We start from the raw sequence: 27402 nt of genomic DNA, 5'->3' as shown, positions 1-27402 counted from the left end.
CTAGATCCCACATGCCGCAGCTATGAAGTCCGCATGCTGCAACTAAAAGATCCCACACACCGCAATGAAGATCCACACGCTGTAACTAAGACCCGGCGCAGCCAAAATTAATTAATTAATTAATATTAAAAAAATAAAATAAGTTATTAGTTTTTCTCTGTCAAGGGTCTTGATCTGGCTCAAACAATTAACAATGAGTTACCAACTATCATGTGCTCTGCATCACAGGGAAATCTGAGAGCCTGAACCCTAGCTGCTGCCCACAAAGAGCTCATGATACTTTTTACTAAAGAAATAGAGGGGTTTTTTTTTCCCATTAAAAACCATCCAGGGGTTAGGGAGTTTACAATCACAGGAAATGAAGACAAGAGCTGTGATAGGCAAGAAGTAAATAATCCACTTACCACAAAGGAAAGATCAACAAGCGAACTAAACACAAGGAAAAAGAAAATCATTCAAGTTCTAATTCCAAAGAGATTCAATGTAACCGATGCACAGAAATCAGCAAAAGTTTTCAGCCTCATCTTTCAAAAGGTCACAAAACTGATGGATAAAGGAAATGCCGCACACACACTGAAGCTTCATTTCAGCAAACCCCAAGCCATCCTCATGGACCAGACAGAGGAAGGCAGGCAGTAAGAGCCGGTGGGACCCTCCAGCCTGCTGGGCAGCATCCACCTAGAGGCAGGTCTCACCAGCGCACTCTTGGCCCTGCCCTACTCCACATTTCTAACAACTGATCAAACATACTGCGCGTCTTCCCTACGCTCACTGTAGAGATGCTAAACATGCATCTCTTAAATACGCGTCCTCTTCTCTACTCCGGATGCCAATTCTTCAACATCAATCTCTCATTTCAGGCCTGGAACACAGCAGCCTGATTGCTAAACGGGTCTCATTCGTTCCAGTCTTGTCCTTCTCAAGCCACTCTCCACACTGCTGCCAAAGTCATCTTTCTAAGATCATCGTTTTTAGAAACTCTTCTTCTCTGACTTCCCTGCTGCGTTCGTGATGAGGTCTAAGCCCCACAGCCCGGCTATAAAGCTCCTGGCCCCCCGGCCCCCCTCCTCAGCTGTGCCACCTTCAGCGCTCCTCCTCCACCCCGCTCACACAAGTGCTCTGCACACGGCCCCGGCACACACACTCTGAGCTCTTCACGGCTTCTCCTCTCCGGCTGGACGCCCGCCTTCTCATTTTCTGCCCCGCAAACTCCCATTCATCCTCCAAATCGCGCTCAGCTCTGTGAAGAGGTGACTCTCCTCGGCAGAATCGCTTCCAACTCTGCACTAGCTCACTTCAACATCTATGGAAGAACGTAAGTCACGGTGCTGTGTTTACTTAACAACATGGAAGAATATCTGTCTTCCATGCTGAGGGCAGGGACTACTCTTACTCACTTTGACCTCAGTCTACTGACAGCCCTTCCAACTGGTCCTTCTTTTTTTTATGGTCCAGGCTTTTCTCACCCACTTTTCCAGCTGTAATTACCACCTCTATCTTCTTGTCTCTGATATTTACTGAGTCTAGACTGATGTCCAACTGCTTATTGTAAAAGTAAAGTCAAGCTGTAAAATTTCATAGAGTAAAAGTATAAATCCTCCCCTAGTTCTCTCCCTCTAATACCCACTTGTTAGGTTTGATACTTACCTTTCCAGACATTTTCAAGGCATATATAAACATATACATTTGTATCTCTCCGGAGATAAACATTTTTCACACAATTACTGAAAATGTACTGTACATACTCTTCTGTAATATGCTTTTAAATATTTAATACATTGTTGATATCTTTTATGTGTTAGTAGATATATATTTACCTCATTTTTAAAATAACTGCATAAACATTCTTAGGTGTTTATGGTAATTCAGTCAATCCTCCGATAAATACTGAGATGGTTTACCTTTTTCACTATCACAAACAATACTGCAATATCACTGGTATACAATGTTTTGCACCATTATGCAGGTATCCCTGCAGCTGGATTACTGGGAAGAGCAGGGACGGAGCGCGAGAGGGAGGCAGAGAAGTCTGATGACAGATGGGGCGACAGGCTTGAACGGGACCGACGGCTCTAACCCTGAACAGCAGCAGGCACGACGGAGTAGACGGGACAAAGTCATGACGGGGACAAAAAGTTCAGGTAGCGTAAGTACATGACCTTGCAGAAGGCTTGTCAAATCTACAAACAACACGAAGTTGGGAGGAAAAACTAGTAAGTGTTAGTATTTTAAGACAGACTCAAATTTGCAATGGTCTTGATAACATAACTTGATAAGCATAAGCACAAAACATATTGTCCTGCATTTAGAATTAAAAATAACATAAAGACACAAGCACATAATGGGGGGGAAAATTCAGCCAGCAGCAGATGGACAAAAGAAGACCAAAAGTTTGATTTGATGAAAGCTCAAAATGAGCCAAGGGAATGTCTTGACTTCTGGGGTGAGGAAAGGGAGAAGACAGATATAGATATAAAATCCAAATCCAAGGGGGTAAGAGCACTTCTTTCCTATTTACTGGTCAGGCCACACACGGAGCACATGCTCTGTTCCGGACGTGACGGATATGAGGATACTGAGGAACCAGAGCGCATCTGGAGAGGAGTAATGAAGGTCTAGAAACTCTGACAGAGAATTACTGTAGATAAAGCGGGGATTTACAACCTGGAAACAGACTAATGAGAAATGAGAGCCGTCCTTCCACCGGTGCAGCACGTTCCAGTGTTCACGGAAACATTCTCTTCTGAATCTCACAATAACCTTTAGAGATAAACAGGGCAGGCGGCATTACTGGTGCAAAAGCTGCACCAAGGCAAACATCTAACAAGCTGGGTAGCCTCCCGCAGAGTTTAGCTGCTGTTTGGCGGCCCGGCATCCGTCCTCCTTGTCTGTTAACAGCACGAGCCTGCCTGTGCGGCCGGCGGACGGGGGCCATGTCGGCAGTCACCCTCCATCACACCCCACCAGACGCGCCAGGGCCGTCAGAGGATTTTAAACAGTTCCTCTTGGTCCCGGAGGTGGGGCTGTGATGATCAACAGCTCTTGCTTAGAATCTTTCAAATCTTTCAAATTCAGGCAAAAGATCATTTTATTCTTCTCTTTGGAGAAAGCTGCAAGCTGCTAGTGGCCATCGCCATCAACAACCCACTGGAGAAGAAGAACCTGAGATAAGGAGGCCACCAAACAATAGGTGAGGAAACAATACTTCCCTCTGACCGCATCCATCCAGGCGACTTTATTAAAGCAGTCACATCTCTTTCTGGAGTCTGGTTACATGGTTGGTATGTCCTCCCTTTTCTACTTAAGCAAATTTGAGTTCGTTTCTGTCCCCTGCACCCAGAGTCCTGAACAATACGCTGCATATTCTTGTTCTTAAATCAGGGTTCTTTCCACTACTCCCATGAAAGCTACGTCAAAACTAAGACCAACAAAGAATGGGAAGTTAGCAGATTTAGCTTATTATAAATATTTCTCAGCCATTAGAGCCCCATCAAAATGGAACTGACTGATGTATGAAACTGTGTGTTCCTTGTTACTATAAAATGTAACTAGCAAACTTTTGGCAATGAGTTCTCACACTGAGTGAAAAACTGAACTGGAGATTTCTCAATCTCCTTCTAATTATAAAATTATATGCTTCTAAGTGAGTTATATAGTGTAATCATCTTCTCCTCTTTAAAAATGGAAAAGAAATTCAAATGAGGATTTTGTTATTTGTTATGCCTCACAAGAGTCCCTGGATATTTAGCCAATCATATTATCCTAATGATACAAAATGAAACACATTTCCTGAGAAAAACAACAAAGCTCTACTAAGTGAAGCCTTGGAATCAGAAGGGTTTATTCTCATCTTTGCTACTGAATATCTAAGTGTGATCCATTTACCAGCCAGCTGTACCAGCCTGTTTCCACATCTACAGAATGGAGTAATAATAATTCCTTCCAAACCTAGTTCACAGAGCTTTATATCTCAAAGAGCATATGAAAATACTCTAAAATTTAAACCACTATACACATGTTAAATCACAATAGCTCCTTTGGCAAAAGCCTTACTCACATTTTCAGTCACTTAAGAGTTTTTAACAGAAACAGCTTCTACTAAATACAGTCCAATCGGCATTTCAATGAACTGTCATAGTAAGTGATATTTCCAACTCTCTGTCAATATGAGTCTCTCATACAGTCTGATGAGGAAAGCAACCCTATCATTTATTTTGGGGGAAAATACCGTACTTGTTTAGCCTTCTTTAGAACTGTTCCCAGAAATAATTTCATACCTTAAAACTACAGCTCCAAGAAATGGTAGAAATCAACACCTTTTGTTTAACAGCGGGACTCGAGGTCTAAATTAACTCAGCGGCAAGTCCCTTGGCTCTCTGCGCCTCTGTCTCCATCTCTAAAATGGAGACCGTGATGCAATCCTGCCAGACTGTTCTAAGAATCGTAAATAACGTAAACGCAGCTCTTCGATCACAAGAGGGGGGATTGGACTTCTCAACACACCAGCCTATAAACTTAGAACGCCTGCCTGTTCCAGCCCAGGCAAATCCGTTACCAAGCTGGTTCTGCTCCAAACGGCCAGAAGAATAAAGCAAACGTCAGTAATTGCACAGCTAGAGCCTCCACTGGAGGACCAGGGGTCCTGGTTATTCATCAAGGCTTCACTCCGCTCGGCCTCCATCGGCAACTGGCGAGCATCAACCTCAGTTACATCTGTGAGCGAGGAAGCGACTGGCTCAACTGTGGCATCACTACCGTAACTGGCAACAGCGTTTCGCCCAACTGTCAGACACGAGCAAACTCTGCTCCCGGCCCGCACTGCGGAGCTCTGAACGACTTCATCCCTGGGCAAGCAGTCCCAGAAGGAAGGAACGTCCCACACCGCGCCGCCGCCGCCGCCGCCACGAGCCACGGCGACGGCCCTAGGTTCCCCGAGCGAGGCCGGGACCCTGCCGTGCGGTCCCCCCGCCGCTTCCACCGGCCCTGCGCCCGCCCGCGACCCCGGCCCCGGCTCCACACCTGTCTCCGCGCTCCCCGAGGACTGCTCTTCCTTCCCGAGGGCTGCGACCACCGTTCCTGGGCAACTGAGAAGCCTGCGGAGAGGACGCTGGACTTCACTTCTCTGAGCACGGAGAGGCAAACTGCTCAACAGCCCCAAGCCACGAGCCGCCATCGTCAAAGCGCCAGGAGCACGGACGAAAGGGCGCCGGGCTTCCGCGCATGCGCGCGGAGGAGGAGGTGGGAAAGGATGGGAAGTCTAGAGGGTCAAACTAGGCGAAGGACGTTCGCTTATTACAAGAAAGCGAGTTGCGGCTTGAATGAAGCTTTCGCACGTGTCTGAGTTCCCCTTTCCCACGGTTCTCTAAAAGAAGGCTCCCAGGAGAACGAGCACGCCGCCTACTCTTTCAAACTGAGTCATGAAAATAGAACCAGAGCGCAAGGGCATGAGGAAGGAGCACTGACTTGCGAATCTATACTTAGAAGACGATAAACGATAACACTTTTTCTTTACCAAACACTGTTCTAAGTGCTCTACGTGGGTTGACTTTTTTAATCCTTACAACAGGCCTGTGACGTAGGAACTCTTATCTCCATTTATTTATGGGGAGGTTAAGGCATAGAGACGTTGAGTAACATCCCTAAAGTTCTACAGCCAGGCAGGGGCAGAAATGGAAGTTAAACCTAGGTTTCCTTGTTCAGGGTTTTTTTCATTCCCTCCTTTCCTCCCCTTCCTTCCTTCCTCCCTCCCCCTCCTCGCTCCCTCTTTCTCTCTTTCTGTAACAGTTTGACTGAGATTTAAGTCATATACTACACAATTCACCCCTTTAGGTGTACCATTCAATGGTTTTTAGTATATTCACAGAGATGGGCGATAATCACAATCATGCTTAGAACACTTCATCACCTCCGAAAGAAACCTTGTGCCGGCTAGCTACCACCCTAATCACCACACTCCCCCCAGCCCTAAATAACCACGTACCTACTATGTGTCTCCTCGGAATTGCCTTTCCGGACATTTCATACAAGTGGAATCATACAATGTGTGTTTTTTTGTGACTGGCTTCTTTCACTTGGTATAATGGTTTCATGGTTCGTCCATGTTGTAGCATCTATCAGTACCTTATTCCTTTCTATGGCTGAATAATACTCCATTGTATGAATATGCCACAGGTGGTTATCCTGTCATCACTTAAGGGGCATTTGGGCTGTTTGTTTTGGGTTGTTTCCACCTTTTTGTGCTGCTATGAACTTTCATGTACAAGTTTTTGTGTGAACATATGTTTTCACTTCTCTTGGGTGTATACCTAGGAGTAGAATTGCTGGGTCATATGTTTTAACTTTTTGAGGAACTGCAGGCTATTTTCCAAAGCAGCTGCATCATTTTCATTCTCATCACTAGCATATGAGTGTTCCAGTTTCTGTGCATTCTTATCAATACTTCTCATTTTCCATTGTATTTACTTATTCCATTCTATTTTTGCTCAGTAGAATTCTAATTATAAAAAGTTTTTATAATAAGCATGTGTCAACATATTAATTTAGCCATTAAAAATTAAATATAGGGTTCTTTAAGGATAATGGTAGTGTTTTATTCTTTAAACTGCATGGTGGGGCTACAGTGGCTCATTGTATTAGAATTCTTCTTACCGTACACATGTTTATGAATGTTATTTTGTATCTACTCAATGTTTAATAAAAAGTTACACTCATGTTATCTGATTCTTTTCTTGTTAATGACTGCTCTTTTGGAAAGGCCAGTGCAAATACATTCTGGTCAATAAGTTGGAGGTTCTGGTTAGCTGAGGTCAGTTCATTCAGGTTTCTCTACGTCCATCAGTAATTACCCGCATATTGCCAAGGAGGTGGGTGGATGGGGGAGAGATAGAATGGGAGGTTGGGACTGACAGATGCAAACTATTATATATAGAATGGATAAGCAACAAGGTCCTACTGTATAGCACAGGGAACTATATTCAATATCCTGTGATAAACTATAGTGGAAAAGAATATGAAAAAGAATATATATATATAACTGAACCACTTTGCTGTGCAGCAAAAATTAACACAACATTGTAAATCAACTCTACTTCAATTAAAAAAAAAATTACCCCCATAGATTCTCTCAAACATGGGAAAAAACAACCAAACTTCGAGGTGTCACTGAATATTTGTTACAGACGGCAGCCTTAATTTATTGACTTACGAATTTACCTTCTATTATGGATTGAATTGTGCCCCCGCCAAAAAAAGATATGTTGAAGTCCTAACCCCCAGGACCTCAGAATGTGACCTTATTTTGAAATAGGGTTATTACAGATGTAATCAGTTAAGATGATGTCTACTGGAGTAGGGGAGGTGTAACTGGTGTCCTTATAAGAAGACAGCCATGTAAAGTCAGACACACAGGGAGAATAACAGGCAATAACAAGGCAGAGATTGGAGGGATGTAGCCAAAAAACAAAGAACACCAAAGATGGCCAGCAAACCACAGAAGCTGGGAACAGACAAGAAAGAATTCTTCTGTAGGTTTCAGAGAGAACATAACCCTGCTAACACCTTCACTTTGGATTTCTATCTTTCAGAACGGTGAGATAATAAATGGGAAAGTAGGGGCTGAGGGGCATAGAAACGAGAGATTTTTAGCATCTTGGTATTTTTTTAAAAAACAAACAGGTATTATTTTTATCATTAAAAAGAAAAAGGAATCCTATGCAGATTGGAAAGCCAATAGAAAAAGAATTAGCAAATTCTTAAATTGTGTCTACATTTCATATGCCACTAAAATACTTCTTACACGGTACACTAGTCTTTGATAAAATGTGAACGTGTGTGATATAAGGCTCCAGAAACCATATATTCAGGTTGTGCCCATGTAATTATTAACTCCACACTCTTTCGCTCTCAAAAGTGCTCCCATTCGGATGATAAATTGTCCGGCTACCTTACTAATGCCCTTTCAGATCCTGGTTTCCTGTTCAAGTCACCAAGAAGGATTTTCACATTCAAAGCTGAATATATCGACTGAGAACAACTCAGCAAGCAGAGGTGCCAGGGAAAGCTTTACTAGCAAAGAAAAGCAAACTTACAGTCACTGGGATTTTGAAAGGAATGAGCTATCACAATCTTGCAATTACTGTGAAATTATGTTTTTTACCTATAAAATCATGAAAATTTTGCATTCTCTACAATATTTATATTTTTGCTGCAATAGAAAAATAACACTTTTCCTCACTATAGAATTAAATTAGTCAGCCCTCTGTATCCACCGGTTCCACATCTGCAGGTTCAACCAATCACAGATGGAAAACATTTGAAAAATAAAATTCCAGAAATTTCTAAAAAGCCAAACTTGAATTTTCCCCATGAAGGCAACTATTTACATAGCATTTACAGTGTATTAGGTATTATAAGTAATCTAGAGATGATTTAAAGTACAGTTGGCTCTTGAACAACACGGCTTTGAATGCGTGAGTCTACTGACGTGTGAATTTTTTTCAATAAATATATCGGAAAGTTTTCTGGACATTTGTGACAATTTGAAAAAACTTACAGGTGAAACTCATAGCCTAGAAATATCAAGAAAAATAAGAAAAAGGTTATGTTATGAATTCATAAACTATATGTAGATACTAGTCTATCCTTACATAGGCATAAGGTGAGTGATATTTAATATGAAATTAATAATGAGTTAGTTTCCTTACTCTTATAGCTTTGCTTTCAAAGAATTACATTACCGTACCATATGCCTCTGTCTCGTAATTGGAGAAGTTGTGTATCAGCCTATCATCCTAGGTAAGTGGTTTTTTAAAAAATGTAACAATGTTTCCAATACTGTATTATGACTATGATTGTAACACTGTATGCCATAAAATTTTATGATTCATTCATCAGTGCATGTGAACTGTGAAGCAATCTTATCAAAGCCACTAGGCGACCATAAAGTAATCATATTGCTGCTTCCTCGTTATCAATGCAGAATTGTTCTACCTGTAAATAAATACAAGTTTCCTTTTCACATTATCTTTTCATATTTGATGGCTAGCGTTAGTAATATGTATGACATCTACAGTGTTTTTTATCATATAAAACAATATTGATGTAGGTACCGACAGACAATTCATCTTAAAAACAGATGACATAAACTTACAATATCGATAAATCCGATACAGTAAATGTATTTTCTCTTCCTTATGACTTCCTTAATAACATTTTCTTTTCTCTAGCTTACTTTATTCTAAGAATACAGTATATAATATATAAAACATACAAAATATGCGTTAACTGACTGTTTATGTTATTGGTAAGGCTTCCAGTCAATAATAGGCTGTTAGTAGTTAAGTTTTGGAGGAGTTCAAAGCTATAGGTGGGGACTTCCCTGGTGGCACAGTGGTTAAGAATCCACCTGCCAATGCAGGGGACACGGGTTTGAGCCCTGGTCCGGGAAGATCCCACATGCCGCGGAGCAACTAAGCCCGTGCGCCACAACTACTGAGCCCGGGTGCCACAACTACTGAAACCCACGTGCCTAGAGCTCATGCTCTGCAACTAGAGAAGCCGCAGCAATGAGAAGCCCCCCTCTCGACTCAACTAGAGAAAGCCCATGCGCAGCAACAGAGACCCAACGCAACCAAAAATAAATAAATTTTTAAAAATAAAATTAAAATTAAAAAAAAAAGCTATATGTGGCTTTTGCACTTCCCAGGGGTCAGCATCCCAACCTCCTCATTTTTCAAGGGTGGACTGCATACAGGAAGATGCATGTAGGTTGTACGCAAATACTGTGCCACTTTATATAAGGGACTTGAGCATCCGTGGATTTTGGAATCTGCAGCGGTCCTGGAACGAATCCCCTGAGGGTACTGAAGGACGCCATACTTTACTTTTCCCTTCAAATCACCTTTGAGTAAAATCCACGGTTCTCATGCACAAATGTCTGAGATCCCTGCCCTCCTATTGTTGTCGAGACTCGCCCTCTGTTCACCGGTGCCGAATAGAAACACAGAGACAGTTTTGGGTGAAGTGGAAAGAGTAGTTTTTATTGCTTTGCCAGGCAAAGGGGGCCACAGCGGGCTAATGCCCTCAAGACTGTGTGACCCACCCTGGAGGGGGTAGTGAGGAGTCTTATACTGTTAAAGGAGCAGGGTGTGATCAACTTGTGGACACTCTTCTGATTGGCTGGTGGTGAGGTAATTGCAAGTCAGCATCATCAACCTTCTGGTTCCAACCGGTCTGGGGTCTGCGTGCTTGTGGGCAGCATACAGTTAACTTCTTCCACTTGGAGGGGGTTTCAGCAGCTGCAAAACAGCTCAAAGGACATGGCTCAGAAGAGTATCTATAGTCTTTGAGGAGGAACTAAATGTCCTTGACTTTGTTTAATGGCTAAAGTATTATTATTTTATTTGCTTGACTGTTTTCCTTTCTTTCTGCATTTTCTCACTTCTCTGATTAAATTTATTTTTCGACTAAAGTTCTTGTACAGACAAAAGGCAGGTGGAAGACACGGGTGGTGGTCTATTCCGGGAAGGCCTCGTAGGGTCCTGCTCGGTTACACCATGTGCAACCACAGAGCTGATGCTAGAGACTTAATCTCCTTTATCAAATGCCTGAGTGTTCAGTCAAAGGTGGAACTTCTGCTGCCTTCTCTGCATCACATCATCTAATCAGGAAATGGCCCTTAGGGCACGAAATGGTCTACCGGGCCCAGGTTTTCATCTCTTGGCAGCAAGGAAAGCTCACCAACCCCTTTCACTAGCTTTTGACCAACACATGTAGAAAAACCTGCTTATATGTTGGTAAACAGAAATATATATTTCTCTTAATCCCACCCATCCATTCATGCATTGCTTAAGCCCAGAGAACCAGTCTCATAGCTGTTCTTCAAAGCTCAGCCTAGCACCTTGCATGAGGGCAACCCCTGGCTAGTAACCGAAGATCAGGCAAAAGCATCAGGAAGTGGGAACAAGAGCACTGGCCTGGGAGTCAGGAGGCTGCATTCTGGTCCTGCCTCGACCCGAATCTGCTATGTGTTTTCCTTAGGAAGGAAACTCAAGTTCGTGCTTTTGTCATTCTCGTCTGCTAAACTGCAGGAAGAGGAGCATGGGATCTTCTCTTTCCTCACAACACCAAGACTTAGAATTCAATTAAAACATATTCTCTTAAAATTCTGAGCCAGTACTATAAAGTGCTATAAGGTTTAGAGCAAGAGAAAACCATGTTGACTGTCATACAGAGTGAAGTAAGTCAGAAAGAGAAAAACAAATATCGTATATTAACGCATATATGTGGAATCTAGAAAAATGGTACAGATGATCTTATCTGCAAAGCAGAAATAGAGACTCAGACGTAGAGAACAAACATAGGGATACCAAGGGGGGAAGGGGGGGAGGGATGAATTGGGAGATTGGGATTGACACATATACACTACTGATACTATGTATAAAATAGATCACTAATGAGAACCTACTGTGTAGCACAGGGAACTCTACTCAACACTCTTAGGTGTCTTAAATGGGAAGGAAAGCCAAAAAAGAGGGGATACATGTATACATAGAGCTGAGTCACTTTGCTGTACAGCAGAAACTAACACAACATTGTAAAGCAACTCCACTCCAATAAACATTAATTATTAAAAAAGTGAAAAAAGAAGAGTGAACCGTGTTTCTGCCCTCAGGGATTCTGCTGAGGTGAACATAGGTAAGTTGTGTCCATAGGTAAGTTGTGTCTAGTGGTAAATGCTAGACAGGAAGGGAAGCCTGAAGCAGATGTTCCCAAAAAGGTGCGGTGTGTTGCGAGGGAGGGGTGGGCCGCTGGAACAGACAAGAGCGGTTCTCTCTCTCTCTCTGTCTCTCTCTCTCTCTGTGTCCATCTGTCTGTCTCTCTCTCTCAAGATTGTGAGCAGGTTGATGTTATAGGGATTGGGACTCACTCATCCCTGACCCTCTGGCAGTAAGAACATAATAGGTTCACAATTCATTGAATTATGAACTAAATTTTAAAACACTTGTGCTGATGCAGGGCATCTATTCACAAGCTGACCTATTAGTTTTCATTTCCACTTGGTTTGATAGCCATTTCCTTCCATTTGCTCCCTATACAGTAAACAGACTTTTTATTATAATTTTACACGTTTGAAGACAAAGAATTTATTAATCTTCTACCAGTTTGGAATTAAGATAATTTGGACAGAGATGAGACTAAAGTTACCTTTCCATTGTTTATGAAACCGGGCTTTGGAATGAAAATTAAAATGCCAACTATGTGTGACTTTCTTTGAACCAGTCGGACCTTTTCAAAATTTCCTTCAGAAAGCTTGGCAATACTTTTCAGAATTACAAATGCATATAACCTTTGCAATTCTATTTCTAGAAATTTATTGTAGAGACATACTTACTCTTAGAGGGAGAGATAATAAATAACCTAAATGAAAGAGGAGACTCTTTATCTGCTGAACTGGGACAATCTTCAAGATACATTGTTAATTCAATATCTTGTAATAAACCTTAATGGAAAAGAATATGAAAAAGAATATATATGTGTATAACTGAATCACTTTGCTGTACAGCAGAAACTAACACAATATTGTAAATCAACTATACTTCAATTAAAACAATTTTTTTATTTAAAAAAGATATATTGTTAAAATTGCTAAGTAAAGCAAACAGGGGGTAGGACACTAAACACACACACACACATTTGCTTGTGTGTGTACAGACTATCTCTGGAAGGACACACAAAAGATCTGGAAGCCTTTGTTGACTTTGGAGATGGGATTGAAAGGCTGGAAGACAAGTGTGGGAGGGGATTGTTTATACCTTGTGCAGCTTTTGAACTTTTAACCATTTTGAAACATTATAACTCTAAATTTGATTTTAAAGATTTAAAATACTCCTTCATTAAAAAATGTAAAATGTCTCAAATCTACAGCTTGCCTCCAAGGAGATGAATTGAGGCTCTAATGACCAGGGGCAGGCAGGGAGACTTACTTTCTTTGTCTGCATTTCACACCTTTAAACTTTATTTATCATGTATATATGGGCAGAAAAGGAAGTACATAGCTTGAAGCATTTTAGATTTTCCATATAACTTGGTTTTTGAAGTTATTATATACATTCTTCAGTGCTATATGGTCAAACTACATTGAAAAATCATGTAAAGTTTTATGATTATGTATTCTAAATTTATTATAATTCAAACTGACCATTCACATCCATATCTTTGGGTTGTATGGTTTATAGCCATTTTTCAGCTGTTACTTGCAGTTCTGTAGTTCTAGAAGCTATCTACTTAAGAAACCAAAAGCTTCTTTTAAAATCATATTCTCTTTTAGTTAATCTTTATGAGTAGGTTGTAGAAACCAGGGAATTAAGGTTGGCATGATGTTCTGTGACATACAATCGATGAAAATATGAAAATTGATCATCTGACAAGCCAGTTGTTAAATATATTCAATGTGCTCATTATATAAACTCCTGGCTGCTCCAGAAGTTCAAGCCAGGAGGCCTTTGGTGAATTATAGCCTGGGTATCAGCTGCCCATCCCAAACACTCACTAAAATTCAGTCTTAGAATTCGTTGGGATTTATAATGGACAAATACGACTGCCAAAGTGGTGTCTCATGGTTATATTATGCAGGGAGATCAACTGTTCCTATGCAGTTTCCACAGAAATGATGATAAACTGTTTCCCCAGTTCCTTGGTATCTAGGCGGTCATCCGCTGTCCACATTTAGAGCAGTCGCTCAGGCCGTTCTATTCAGATCGACGGAGCCCCTTACCCCTTCCCTGAGTATGTCTATCTCAGGTTGTTCAAGAATGCCAGGCACAGGCTTCTGCCAGCGGACGGTCCGGTCAACCAACACCGGGAGAAAGAACTGAGGGAATCTCATCAATTCTGACGGCACAGGCCTCCTTTCCGCGGGTGCTGTTTCTATTATGGCCACACGGGGTCACTGTTGGAAACCGGTGATTTCAAGCAGTGCAGCGCAGACCCCTCCAAAGCTGGCGAGAAGCCCTGCGTACTGCCGGGGTCTCAACGTCCCAGGAAAATAGCTTACATTCATTTTTAACTTACTCTGGGCCAGTATTGTATGCTGTCTAATTGCATCATTTTATTTAAACCTCACAATATGCCTGTGTTAAAAAACAAAATTCCACCGAGTAAATTTGAAGCTCTGATTAGTTTCATTCAACGGTTCCTGAACAGGGCAGCACCCAACCTTGCAGCTAAAAGGCACCCCAAGGGGTTATACAAAATGGAGGGTTATTATAAAGAGACGGGCGGGACAAGGGAGCTATTAGCAAAAGAAAGGAAAGGATTATTTTCAGGCCAGGACACTTTATTTTTTGGGGGGGGGCGGTAAGGGAACAGCAGGGATTTTATCAAACAGCTGGCCTCTTCTTCCTCTGGGGGGCCGCGGGGGGAATGGGAAGGGCCCACGTGGTAGAGGATGTCACTGGTGCTGACCAGAAAATTCCAGACTGGTTGATTAAGATTACATTTCCAGGGGAGGTTGAAACTGCACATAGGTGAGGTATGAAGTCGAGGCTTGATATATTGGGCTTTAGCCCAAGTGATGCCATTCTGGGCCTGTAGTTTTTCTCTGTAACACCCGTGAATTTTATTATTATCCCCATTTGATATATGCATAAATTGAGATGTAGAAAGATTAAGTAAAATGACTAAGATCCTTTGGTGATCCTAACCCAGGTTTGACTGACTTTCTTAAGTCCATCCTTTCAATACGTCCTTGCTTTCTGACCTGGTAATTCCATTTCTAAGAATCTGTCCTAATTAGAGGTGCACTTAAAGGTTTACATACAAAGATATTTGATGCAGAATATAATGGTAGGAATAGTGGAGACAATCTAAAGGGCCACCAAGGAGGGACTAGTTAATTTATAATCCATCCATGGGTGAGAATATGAATAGATTACATTTATCAAGTGATTAATTATTAGCGAGTCACAGTTCTAAGCATTTTGTTTTTTGACTCAGTCAACCCTCACAAAACCTTAGGATATCCATATTATTATCATATTTCATCTAACCTAAGACCTCGTCATTATAAGACACTCCATTATTTTATGCACCCCTAAGAAAAATCTGCCAATTAATCTAGGACACAATGCTTTTTAAAAAATTGTGAGGTGCACTCTGATTTCAGCGATATTAAAATATGGGGAAAATGTTCATCTTAGAATTGATAAAATAAACTATTAGCATCCTCATTTTATGGGTGAGGAAACTGAAGCATAGATTAAATAATTTGCCCAAGGTAAAAAAAAAAAAAAAAAAAGGCTGTGAGTAAAGGTAGAATAGTAATTAGGGTAACCAACAGTCCCAGCTTGGTCAATATCTCTTTCTTTCTCAAGAAAAAATATGATATTTTAACAGTACTTTTTAAAAACAAAAACAGAGGGCTTCCCTGGTGGCGCAGTGGTTAAGAATCTGCCTGCCAATGCAGGGGACACAGGTTCGAGCCCTGGTCTGGGAAGATCCCACATGCCGCGGAGCAACTGGGCCCGTGAGCCACAATTACTGAGCCTGCGCGTCTGGAGCCTGTGCTCCGCAACAAGAGAGGCCGCGACAGTGAGAGGCCCGCGCACCGCGATGAAGAGTGGCCCCCGCTCGCCGCAACTGGAGAAAGCCCTCGCACAGAAACGAAGACCCAACACAGCCAAAAATAAATAAATAAATTTATAAAAACAACAACAACAGAAGACCCTCGAAGAAAGAGTAGTTCAGGCACCTCCAGACACATAGAGGGCTTTTGTACAGACCTCAAATCACGGGAAATATTTCTGTTAGGACCACAAGAATCTCTTCTATTAAGTGAACTAAACAGAGCTCTGAGCTACAAAGTTGCCTTAATTGAAAGTGTTTTGTATCTTCATTCCCCCTGAGATGCTTTATATAAACTAGTGGCACTGCCAGTTTTTCTCTTTCTCCTGTGACTGTTTTTTAAAGCGGTTGCTGCTGTTTGGGGAACGTGAAGATGGAACATTAGATTGCGAGTCCTGTACACATGCTTAGAGTCAAATGTTTTAAAATGTGAACATCGGCTTTGGAAATGTGATACCAATGTTCCTGCAGTTTTACTTCGTATATTTCGCACTAAGTGTTCTTTCCCTTTGGGGATGCTAGGATTTCTGAAGTTGGTCCAGGGACCCGATTCTTGCATCAGAAGCATTTGGTGAGCTTGCTAAAATAGAGAGTTCTGGGTTGTACCCCCAGGCTTACTTAATCAGACTATCTAGGGGTGGGATACAGGAATCTGCATTTTTTTACGAGCTGTGTTAGGTATGCTCAGGCTTGAGAATCACTGCTCTGTGTGTGCGTCTGTGTGTGTGTGTGTGTGTGTGTGTGTGTGTAGAATCCCATGGAATTCTACACTTTTCTGAAGAAGTTGTTTATCCCATGAAAAACCCCTCATCTAATCTAGTCATTGCTAGAGTTATTATGCACTTTTCTCCATGGAGATGCTTTTTTGCCATATTTGTAATGCAGGGGGGGAAAACTTTTCCTCTTTCCTTCTAAGTTCTTTGGCTGATCTAATCATTAAATTGACGCAAGACACATTGAACAGAAGAAAAACAAATTGAATTTTTGTATGGAAGGGAGTCCATAAAAATATGAGACTCAAAGAAGTGACTAAAGCAAGCAGCTTTTATACCTTTTAGACAGAGAAACAGTAAATTTGTGAAGAATCCACAACACGAGGAAGTGTGGGCTTGGGCCAGTAAATTAGTGAGCAAGTAACAAGATTTGTTTACACAGCCTTCTCAGCCTTCAATTCCCTGTCTCTGGTGATAAGGATGTCTTTCTACCCGCCCGGTACAGGGAGGATCACATGGGACATTTATTTCCTGCTTTCAGGGGGAAAAAGGAGGGTCAGCGTGTCTTGTACCAGCTGTTTTTCAAGTGAACTTAATTCAGAATAATCAATATACTAAACTGGTATATTTTGAGGTGGCATATTTCACTCCCTCTTAATAGTAATAGTAATAATAATAATGGCTATATTTGCTTATACTATTTTTTTTTTTTTTTTTTTTTTTGGTCTGTGTTGGGTCTTCGTTGCTGCCCACGGGCTTTCTCTAGTTGCAGCAAGCAGGGCCTACTCTTCGTTGTGGTGTGTGGGCTTCTCATCACGGTGGCTTCTCTTGTTGTGGAGCACGGGCTCTAGGCACACGGGCTTCAGTAGTTGTGGCACACAGGCTCAGTAGTTTAGTCACTCCGCGGCATGTGGGATCTTCCCGGACCAGGGATCGAACCCGTGTCCCCTGCATTGGCAGGCGGATTCTTAACCACTGCACCACCAGGGAAGTCCATGCTTATGCTATTTTTTTTTTACTTAGATTACAAAGAGTTCTACTGATTCACTTATAGGTGAGTTTTCATTGTGATCCTGTCTTTAATGATGAGGTCCATGACCTTAGATGCCAGCAAGCCCATGAACTCAGACACATAGTCACCAGCACAGAAGTATTCATTTTTATTCTTGCTACATTTAATGCTAACTCATATCTTATTTTCTTAAAAAAAAAAAAAAAGGAAAGGAAAGAAAGAAGAAAGAAAATTTCTTTGAAGAGGCAAGAGGGAAGCGAGATTACGGTACCAGGTTTCTTTCCTCTGCAGACCGGTGTCCCTTCTCAGGGACATCTGTCACTGGCTGCATTGCCCACACCTCTGGAAATGTTGCTGCCAACAAGCCACAGTGAGAATGCATTTTTCTGGGCAGAAATGCCTGCCAGGGGCTGCAAAGCAGAGGAAAGCAGCCTTGAGTTGGAGGGGACTGGTATCTGGGAAGAGTGTGATTCCCTTGCTTGGGATGGAGCCACATCTTCTCCCTGGGTCAGACCACTACTGCTTGGTCTGTGGGATATCCCCAGCTGGGATAGGAAAAGAGCAGCCTGCTTGAGGAGCCTCAGAGCTAAAGGCTCAAACACATTAAAATTCGGCTTCTTCCTGTCTGTTTCAGTGTTCTAAAAAAATGAGCATTCCATGGAGATCTCTGAGACCTAAAAATAGACCTTTAAATTGACCTTTATAAAGAGACTCTTAAGATCTTCCTAACACCTCTGCAAACTGTGTAGAACAGTCAATGATTTCTTAGTTGGGTATTTCCTTCAAAATGTCCTGGCTGTGATCAATTTCAGATAATTTTCCAAGAACCCCAGGGAGATTTGCAGAGGGATAATCCAGTTCACTGGTAAAAATGATACCACTACCACACAGCTGATGATGCAATTAAATAAAGCAAGTGTTAGAAAACAGGCACCAAAGAAAACCGGAAGGTTTGGTTGCTTAAAGAGAAAAACCACAGCGATACAGCTTCGAACTGCTGGATTGGTTACCAGGTTTCTCCACACACTGACCCAGGGTTTCTGTTACTAACCTGAGCCCTACTCAGCTGCAAGAAAAACCCAACCACTGGCAAGCTTGACTCTATTTCCCCTGTGTAGAAGACGTTAACTTTTATCATTCTATGTAAGCTATTTTTTCCCCTTATAACCTCTCACTGTTTTCTCCATTTAAACATTGGAATAAAAACCACATTTATGATGCATCCTGGTTTCATAAGTAAGGACACTAAAGCTCAGAAGATTAAGTAGCTTTTCCAAATCACACAGCTAGGGAATGACAAGGAAGAAAAAAAAGAAAAGAGAGAGAGAGAGAGAGAGAGAGAGAGAGAGAGAGAGAGAAAGATAGAAAGAAAGAAAGAAAGAAAGAAAAAGAAAAAGAAAAGGCATCTGGATGTTATGTAACTGACACTAAAACCGTTGTTCTTTTTTTTTTTTTAATAGTCTTTTTTTTTTTAACATCTTTATTGGCGTATAATTGCTTTACAATGGTGTGTTAGTTTCTGCTTTATAACAGAGTGAATCAGTTATACATATACATATGTTCCCATATCTCTTCCCTCTTGCATCTCCCTCCCTCCCGCCCTCCCTATCCCACCCCTCTAGGTGGTCACAAAGCACAGAGCTGAGCTCCCTGTGCTATGCGGCTGCTTCCCACTAGCTAGCTATTTTACGTTTGGTAAATACAGTGTATTTATGGGAACAATATGGAGCAACATTTCTTTATATTATGCTTCTCTAAAAGGAGATGCATGTTATAGTAGTAATAGATGGGATTTGTGGGTCACAAAAGTTAGCCTCTAGACATAGTTCTGTTCTTTGCTAGTAACATGATTTTGGCTAAGTCACCGCCCTGACATCATCTTCATCATTTATAAAGTGAAGGTGTTAAATTAAATCACCTCTAAGTTCTTTGCTTACTTTGAGAATTGATTGACATCAGCTCATAACAAAATTGAAGCATGGATTTAAGTGATTAGCAGCTACACCTACATGGCGACTTCTGACCTATATCAGGCTGCTATCATCTACATCATTATCTTTATGTGAGGGGCACATTCTCAGAAAGGTCCTCTCTGAGCTTCGCAAGATCAGTTCATAAGCATCTTTCACTTTCCTTTACTTCCTCCACCTTGTTCATTTCCGTCATGGCACTTGTCAGAAGTTGACCTCTTATATGTATGTTTCTTCAGTGTTCCACTGTCCCCAGGCTATAGGTTCCCTGAAGGCCATTGAGTTTGTCCACTACTGTTTCCCAGCACCTGGAACTGTGCCTACCATATAATACTCACTCAAGTGTTTGGTGAGAAAACAAATGAGTGAGCAAATTGCCTTCTAAATAGTGTGATGGTTATTCTTTGCTTCTCACTTGCAAAGCTAATTTTAGAAGCAGTCACCAGGGGTAAAGGCAACAAAATCTTAATTTCTGTGCATTACAAAAAAAAAAAAATCAGAACGATGTTCACTACAATGTTGACAGTAGTTATGGCTGACCTGAGTATTGGGACAGGAGGTACATTTCATTATCTCCATTTACCAGAATGTCTTTACTGAACATAACTTGTTGTGCCATCAGATTTAAATTTTTACAAGGTACAGATTCTTGGTGTGACCTCTAATTTGGAGTTCTTTTGGGGACAGTTAAAGCTACAACCTGAGCACCGCGAACAGGGGCACTTACATGTGGTGTGTCTGGAGCTTCTCCAACTTTAATTATCTATGGCTAAGAAGAGGCATCTTACTTTTCCAGCCCCTCTTGGAGGTCTGTGCCCTGGAATATGCTCATCAATCTTGGATATGGTGGGTGAAGCCCAGGTCGTTGACTCTCCAGCAGTTCAATTAGCTAGAACCACCCATAGTGGCAGGTTTCAAGCAACCAAGATGGGGTTTGGGGGAGGCTGGTGTGGCCTCTGAGAGCAGGGCTGCAGGCAGAAGTAGGGAGGACTGGCCAGTGGCTTCACAGACAATAAATAGCAGCGGATGGACGGTGAGGGCTGTCCCTGGAGTCTATTGATCCCCATAAGTGGCTCTTGAATGAATGACTTAGCACCCACTATGTCAAAGAATATCATAAATCTAATGGCTGCATAGGTTTTTGGTTTTTTAGTTTGTTTATCTATTTACTTATGTAGTTTTAAAATTTATCTTTAAATTTTTATTTTATATTGGAGTATAGTTGATGCAGAGTTTTGAAAGTACCAAGTGTAGGTTAGAATTTTGGCTCTCTGTATTATCTGAGTAATCTCAGATAAATTACTTACTGTAAATTTCAGATTCTTCAAATGTCAAACAGGCCTAATGACCTTTCAAGGTTATTGTATGAATGATAAGAACTGACAAATATATGAAGGTATTGTGTTTTTCAAAAGTATTTTAGTATAGTATAAAGACACATAATAATAGATTTCACTTTTCTCCTGGTGTCAAAGCTGTGTTGTTGATAGCACTTGATGTTATTAAAAAAAAGGAAAGGAAAGTGTAAAAAGCAAAATGAAAACACAGTAACTTTTATTTGTTTCCCTTTCTATAAAGAAAGAAACTAAAGCTCCATGAATTTATTGATTTGCCTACGGTCACATGGACAGAAAGTGGTAAAGCACAGGTGTGAATGCAAGACATGCTCTTTTTGCTTGCCCCATACTTCCATTCTCTTGGAGCTTTCTGAAATTCATATCTCAGGGGCCCAAGCCCCTTTCTACTGAACAAGAATTCCCCAGGGGATTCCTAAGAGGCAGTGGGCAACACTGATCGTAAACCCCGCCAGCATCAGCTCGGGAGTTTAGATTATGAAGGAAAGTGTCCGCTGCCACTGCTGGCCCAAGGGGCCAGCCCAGGCTGCAGCCTCGCTCTCAGGACGGACCCTCGATGCCCTTCTCCCCTTCCCATGGCTTTACTGTTAGAACAGAGATGAAGCTCCAGGAATGACAGAGAGATGGGGGGCCCACGATCACCCTTCATTGTTGGAGATTTTGCTACTTGGGTAGAAATAAAAGTTATTCCGATGTATTATTGAGTATTAGAAAAGGGAGGGTAGAGTACAAAAACGAATAACCTAAAGGGTGTCAGAAGTACCTGGACGCAGCTCTGTGCTGGTAAATATTTAACAACCAGCTTTGTGAAAGCCCTGCCCCGGTTTGTAGCATTTGCTGGTTCCTGTGGTGTAAATACTCCCACGATGGCCTATTTTAAGCTGCTAACTCGAGGCCACCAAGTGCAGAGTTGGAAAGAGACATACAGGAACCCATCACGGTGTAGTATTTCCACCATGTGGATGTAATAGACATGAGTGAGAGCCCGGAAAGCAATAAAATGCAACAAAATAATCGGGAAGTGGTAAGTTTTTCATATTTATTACATTGTCTTTAATATATATTTCATTTACTTGTAATTTTATATAATTTTATTTTTAGTCATGACTGTATTTAACAACCAGCTGTCACAGATCCTGAAGAGTTTATCACCGGCTCTGTGAGCTGATAGAAATAGGCTCCATCCAGCATGTCTGTAGGGCTTTGGGTGAGGACCCTTGTTTTGGGGAGAGCCTTGGCCTTGGGGGGCTGTGCTTTGTGCCAGAGCTGGGTGGGTGAGTGGGAAAAACTGCCCGTCTATCCGCCCTCAGCATCCATGAGAACATCTCAGGATGCTCTTAAGCCCCAGAAGTGCCTCTACGCACCCATCATCCCACCCAGAACCAGGCTGAGAGGGGGCAGGAAGTCTCTCTGGGCTCCCACAGACCCCAAGAGGCATTAAAGCTGGTTTCCCTTAAGCACAAGCAAAACTAGCGTTCCATTTCTGAGGTTTCCTGGGCTCAGCCCTCTTCCACATCTCTACCCCCTGGGAGACACCTGAAATGCTTTCAGAACCTCTCCTCCCATGGTTAGAGATAAAAGATTATCCAGCTAAAGACCCAGTAGAGGTATGTCTGAAATTTATTCACATCTGGCAGAAGGGAGCCAGAGGCTAGAGCCTGAAAAGGAAAACCAACCTCCTGCAAAGGAGAGGCCAGGATGGGAAAGCAGTGGGAGGCTTTTCACAACTGGCTGATGTTCAGTCCTGTTCTCCTCCGAGCGGCACCAGCAGACGCAGCCACGCACCCAGGCGCTTGTGCGCCCATCTAACCCCGTGCTGGTAGATGCAAGACGTTGCTTCTTTGGACTTGGGATCAGACATGGATTAGCGTCTGGTTTCCTTGGACACATTAGTTAGCCTCTTCAAAGTCATGTAAATCCTACTGGCAAAAAAGAGAGACTAGTGCCCGTCTCAGGATAGCAATGAGCCGAGTGCCCGGGACGTAGTTAGTGCTTAAAATACGACAGCTATTACCATTATTTTTAATATGGTCGGAATGTATCAGGATGCTTCATTATTATGAAATCCATCCATCAAAGCATCTTGATACTTAGAAAGATGTTCTCATGAACATTAATCCCGGGCTTTGATTAAGAAAGGGGAGAAGTCTCCCCAATACACACTGAGGGGAATCTGTTGGCAATTGTTTTTAGTGCTGTAACTGCAACGGCAAACCCCAAAATGTGTTTAACTCACTGGGTTTAAACTAATCACGCGAGAATAAGCATGCAACGCCTTTTTTTAAAGGCTGTTGAAATACTAATCCGGCCAATTTCCTAATGTGTAGTGTGTGAAGAACACCGTTTCAAAGGAGGTTAGTAATGATTGTTTTTGGAGAGGATGCTCTTCTGGTGATTTTTTTCTTTTTTTCTACCTCTATATTTACACGTGCAGATCAGCCTGTGCTTAATTTTTTAAAACAATTCCTTGCCTCGCCCAAGCAATAAGTTGCCGGCAGTCCCTCACATCGTGTTTGCAGGTGATGTGTGGTCCTGGGATGAGGGGACTCTGGCTAATAAGGAGTCATGGGAGATGCTTAGGAGATAATTTCCACAAATCAATCAGGGACTGCTCCAACATTTGGGCCCATGCAGTTTGGGGGAGCCTCACTGCTGAGCCCTTGTCCCCCCTCTAAAAATGGGAAAAATGAAAGCTATTGCATTGGCCAGAGGAGAGAGCCTTGAACAGTTCCTGGGGGCATCCCAACCCATGTGGTAATCTTGGAAGCCCGAGATTAAGAAATGCTGTACCAGGAGTTTCCATTTGGGAGGTGGAAGAGAGAAGCACAGGGCAGTAGTTTCTGTTTTCAAAGTGTGGTTCATGGACCTTACATTTGGGGAAGTCACAGCACAAAGCAATGAACAAAAAACCAAAATACATTTCATACAGAACGGCGTGATGTAGGTATTTTGAGAGACCCGAGTTTTAGCTTTCTGCACATGAGAACAGAAGATCTCTGATTCACACCTAGGCCCAGTTTAAACATGGCCTTCAGAGATAAACAACGGCCACAGCTGAGAGCATCTGGAAGCAGGGCATTTCTCACCCCATCTCCCCCACGGGAGGACTCCATCTCTGCCCCGGGCCCCATTGCGCTCCTTCCTTGCTGTGCCCACTTTGCACAGTGATGGCAAAAGTTGTGAGTACAGAAGGTGAGGAGAAGCAAAGGAAGGATGAGGACAGAGGAGACTGTCCCTTTCATCCTTGTCTGCCCTCTGGGTGGTCTGCATGGGAAAGCCTTGCATGCTGATGTGGCAGGAATATAGATACCCCCGTATTCCTTCAGGCATTCAGGTGCCTCTGCAATCTTCTCTGGGATGCCGTAGGGCGGCCAGGGCGGCGGGGAGGGCAGAGCAGAATCTAATGATGCACACGTGGTGGTCCCCTCAGGTCTGATGGAATCCTAATCCACCTCAAGATGCTGAGCGAGGCCAGCAGGTCCATCGCCAGCAGCTGCAGGGGGCCCGGGCCGGGCTGGAAGAAGCAGTTTGGGTTTCAGGTACCAGAGGAGCAGGGCCAAAGCCCAAGGAGCATCAGCCTTGGTGGTGGGTCTGGCGGTCCTGAATCTCCTCCCCCGATGCTTCATCCTTCCGTCTGCTGTGTCTTTTTAGTGGCATCCAAGCTAAATTCTCTGACAGTGCGTGCAAGTTTTGCAAATTACAGCTTTGTAACATAGAAAGACTTAATATGAAAAAGTTCAATTATCACTGAAATCCACTCACATTATCGTAAGAAACTTACCTACGTCAATGAAAAAAATAAGACCTACTGGACTTCTAAAATACAATTTCAACTGTTCAAAAAATTTAAAGATTGTAATAATGGTTTTAAATTGATTACTCACGTGTCTGTAGTTTCTCATCTGAAGGTTATTGTCAGAAGTTTAAAGAGGTCATTGTTTAAACCTCTTAATGGGCAAACATGTAGAGCTGCAACAAAAGCCAGACAGAAGCAAGTTATGCTCATGAAATCAGGTTCAAGTTCCTCTTAACTTTAAAAACATCTTATTTAAAGCTTTACTGAAATTCAGTATTTAATGATCTTCCTCAAACCCTTTTGTATTTTACTGTTATTATAATTTAAGAAAATGAAATACATTTTTCACCAAGCCACACATAGGTATCCGCTTTTTTCCAGTTTATGCCAGTATTCTCTAAAAATATTATATTTTTTGAATATGAAGAAGACTGGAAAGCAGTGTCCTGTATTCTATTTATTAGTCTAGAGCCCATTAGGGTTACATAGGCCGATGCACTGACTGGGTCACCTACCACTGTGAATCGTTTTGGTTCTGTTGAGTAAATGAGCTCTGATTTCCAAACTACAGATGACAAACCTATTATTGTCCCAAGCTGCCAGTGGAGAAAGCCTCTTCAAGTACACTGCAACCTTGCAACTCAATTTTCAAGTGCATTTTGTTGGGTGCAAACAGCTTCCAGAGCTGTTCTGTAATGTGCTCTAATCAGCCACCTCTGGCCGTGCACACTCCCGCTCCGGTGGTTTCTCCTTGGCAAGTTTAAACCTCACTTTTCTAGCACGCTGAGCAGGATTGCTTTTGCAAGCCTGTGTAACCAAGTCTTGACGGAGAAAAATGCAAGTAGTCTGCAAACTTTTTCTTTCTCTTCAATTGTCCTCTCTCTCCGGTAATCCGGGTCACCAGATCCAACCTTTGCTAGACTTTAAAAATGTATTTGAGTAGAATCTCTTAATTCACCCCACCACACGCGACCTGCTACTGCATAAGCAAGAGCAGCCAGAGAGGACCCCGCTGGGGCAGCCATTTCACCAGCTCCCTAAAATGCAGCTATATTTGGAAGACCTCTATGTAGGAAGTAACGCTAATAGTTCCCAGAAGATTAGGTGTGGTTTTCATGAGCTCATCAAGGGGGTGGTTCCATGTTTCTATTTTTAAAATTGTTTATAAAGATCATCCTTCGTTGGTCAGAGACAACAGATAGAGGACAGACGTCTCTCACGTTATGATTAGAGGCAACAACCCGGCCAATCTGGTTCCCAGAGAAAAGGCGAAGGGAGCTGATGCTACAGTTTCAGCCGAGACTGGGATAATCTGCTTTTGAGTCCCGGCCAAATTCCACGGAGTCCGCGGCCAGGCCAGCCGGGCTTCTCCCAGCCCGGGCGCGGGCTGCATCTACCACCGAGTCAGGGCGGCAGGGTCGGTCCAGGCAGCGCGCCCTCCTGCAAGAGCAGAAGACCAGTCCCCTGGACCAGGGTCGGGGAGTGGTCCAGCCCTGAGACCACTTGGAAATGGTACTCGCCCCGCGTCATTCATGCCGCTGCACTCTAGTATTTAAAATAATTTGGGGGATGGCTCAGTGTCCCCAATCAGTCGTCACCGTTTAATTTGCTAGTTGGGCTCGCTATTACTAAAGTCTCGGGCGTCTCCCCTTGTTGTCACCAACGCCGCGGGCCCAGAAGCACAAAGAAATGATGGGCGTTAAGGTCCTACAGCGAGGGCCTTGCTTCTCATCTCAGCTAGCCTCTGTCCGCCGGCAATTCTCAGATGACTTCCTTGGGTGGGAATAACAATTCACTTTCCGTAGGAGAAACGTGGAGAGTCTTCGAGCGGGTCCGCTGCAGTCTTGCACTTGTGTGCGTGTGAGGGTGCGTGGGCCCGAGACGAGCTTGGGGACAGGAAGGGGCCGGACGCGGACTCAGCGAGGCCGTTGGAATCTGGGCTCCACCTGGCACGTCCAACGTGCGGGTCGCCGAGATGGAGCGGGTCGGGGCCTTACAGCGTCTCTCCCTCTCGGGGCTGCCTTGCAAAGTGTCCTGATACTCGGGAAACCCTGGCAGGGGCGCGGGGCTGGGGGCAGCGTGTGCCGCCTCGCAGTGGGCATCGGGAGTGTCCGGCAGGGAGGATTCCGTGGAGAGAAGCGGTTTCCCTAGAACTTCCTTCCGGCTTCGCCGCGAGAAAACGCTTTCCACTCGAGAAGGAAGATCACTCTAGACGCCCTTGGACCTTCTTCCCAAGCAGGACAGAGGATCCCAGACTCGAAGCTGGGGGTTAGGAGGAGACGGGGCAGATACACTTTGTAACCGGGCGGTGCCACCAATAACCAGTTCCGATAAAGGCTGCAAAGAGCGAAACCAGGTTTTGCTGGCGGGGACCCCGGCCCTCGTCCAGCGCCCCGTCACCTCCCACGGCAGCCTCTCCCAAGCCCTTAAACTGGGTCGGTGCTGGGGGCCACGCATCACCGCCCTGCGTGTGTGACCTGCACCGAAACCTGAGCGGGGCGCGCCGCGGTTCCGGGAAGCTCAGTGCGCCTCCTGCAGCGCGGCGGGGGCGGCACGCGGCGCCTCGGTTCCCCCCCGCCCCCCCCCCCCCAGCATACAGACACACCCTCCGGCATGGGGGGCGCGGGAAAGGGCCGGGGACCCCGCAGCAGCGCCGAGGGCGCCGTCACCTTAGGAAATACGATCTTCCCTCAGCGGCCGGGGGCGGAGGCAGGGTCGCCCTTCCCAGCTCCGCGTCGGGGAGCCCCCTACCCCCCGGCTGCCGGCTCCCCAGGTCGGAGGGAACTCGGGGGGGTTTCCCAGGCGGTGTGCCGGGGCCGCGCAGCGGGCGGGGGCCCCCGGGAGGCGTGGCGAGGCCGATCCCGCTCCCGGCGCGCCCCACCCCTGCCCCGGCTCCAGCTCCGCCCAGCGCCCCGAGGGCAAGCGGCGGGGGGAG

General features: G+C 43.7%; 1 protein-coding gene and 1 long non-coding RNA gene across 6 annotated transcripts in view; both read right to left on the bottom strand.

The window, feature by feature from the left end:
- Positions 1-5190, bottom strand: part of MTPAP (mitochondrial poly(A) polymerase) — a 38921-nt gene extending 33731 nt beyond the window's left edge. For all 3 annotated transcript variants that reach the window (XR_009699463.1, XR_009699462.1, XM_061181532.1), the window contains exon 1: positions 5020-5190. Coding sequence is in view for 1 of the 3 variants with exons in the window: in XM_061181532.1 (XP_061037515.1) it covers positions 5020-5173 (154 nt within the window). In the remaining 2 variants the exon portion in view is untranslated. The remainder of the gene's footprint in view (positions 1-5019) is intronic.
- Positions 5191-12415: 7225 nt separating this feature from the next.
- LOC133084779 (uncharacterized) lies at positions 12416-27346 on the bottom strand. Of its 3 annotated transcripts, XR_009699460.1 has the most exons (4): positions 27137-27346; positions 25048-26804; positions 24556-24640; positions 22273-22590 (listed from the first exon to the last, which is right to left on the bottom strand). It is a non-coding gene; the product is annotated as an uncharacterized LOC133084779 (long non-coding RNA). The 3 variants fall into 3 exon arrangements; XR_009699461.1 differs by lacking the exons at positions 22273-22590; positions 25048-26804 and adding an exon at positions 12416-12499; XR_009699459.1 differs by lacking the exon at positions 25048-26804.
- Positions 27347-27402: the final 56 nt, after the last annotated feature.

This window comes from Eubalaena glacialis, chromosome 2, assembly GCF_028564815.1.
Source record: "Eubalaena glacialis isolate mEubGla1 chromosome 2, mEubGla1.1.hap2.+ XY, whole genome shotgun sequence".
Classification (NCBI taxonomy): domain Eukaryota; kingdom Metazoa; phylum Chordata; class Mammalia; order Artiodactyla; family Balaenidae; genus Eubalaena; species Eubalaena glacialis.
Note: the sequence above shows the minus strand (reverse complement) of the source record. Positions and strands in the feature narration are given on the sequence as shown.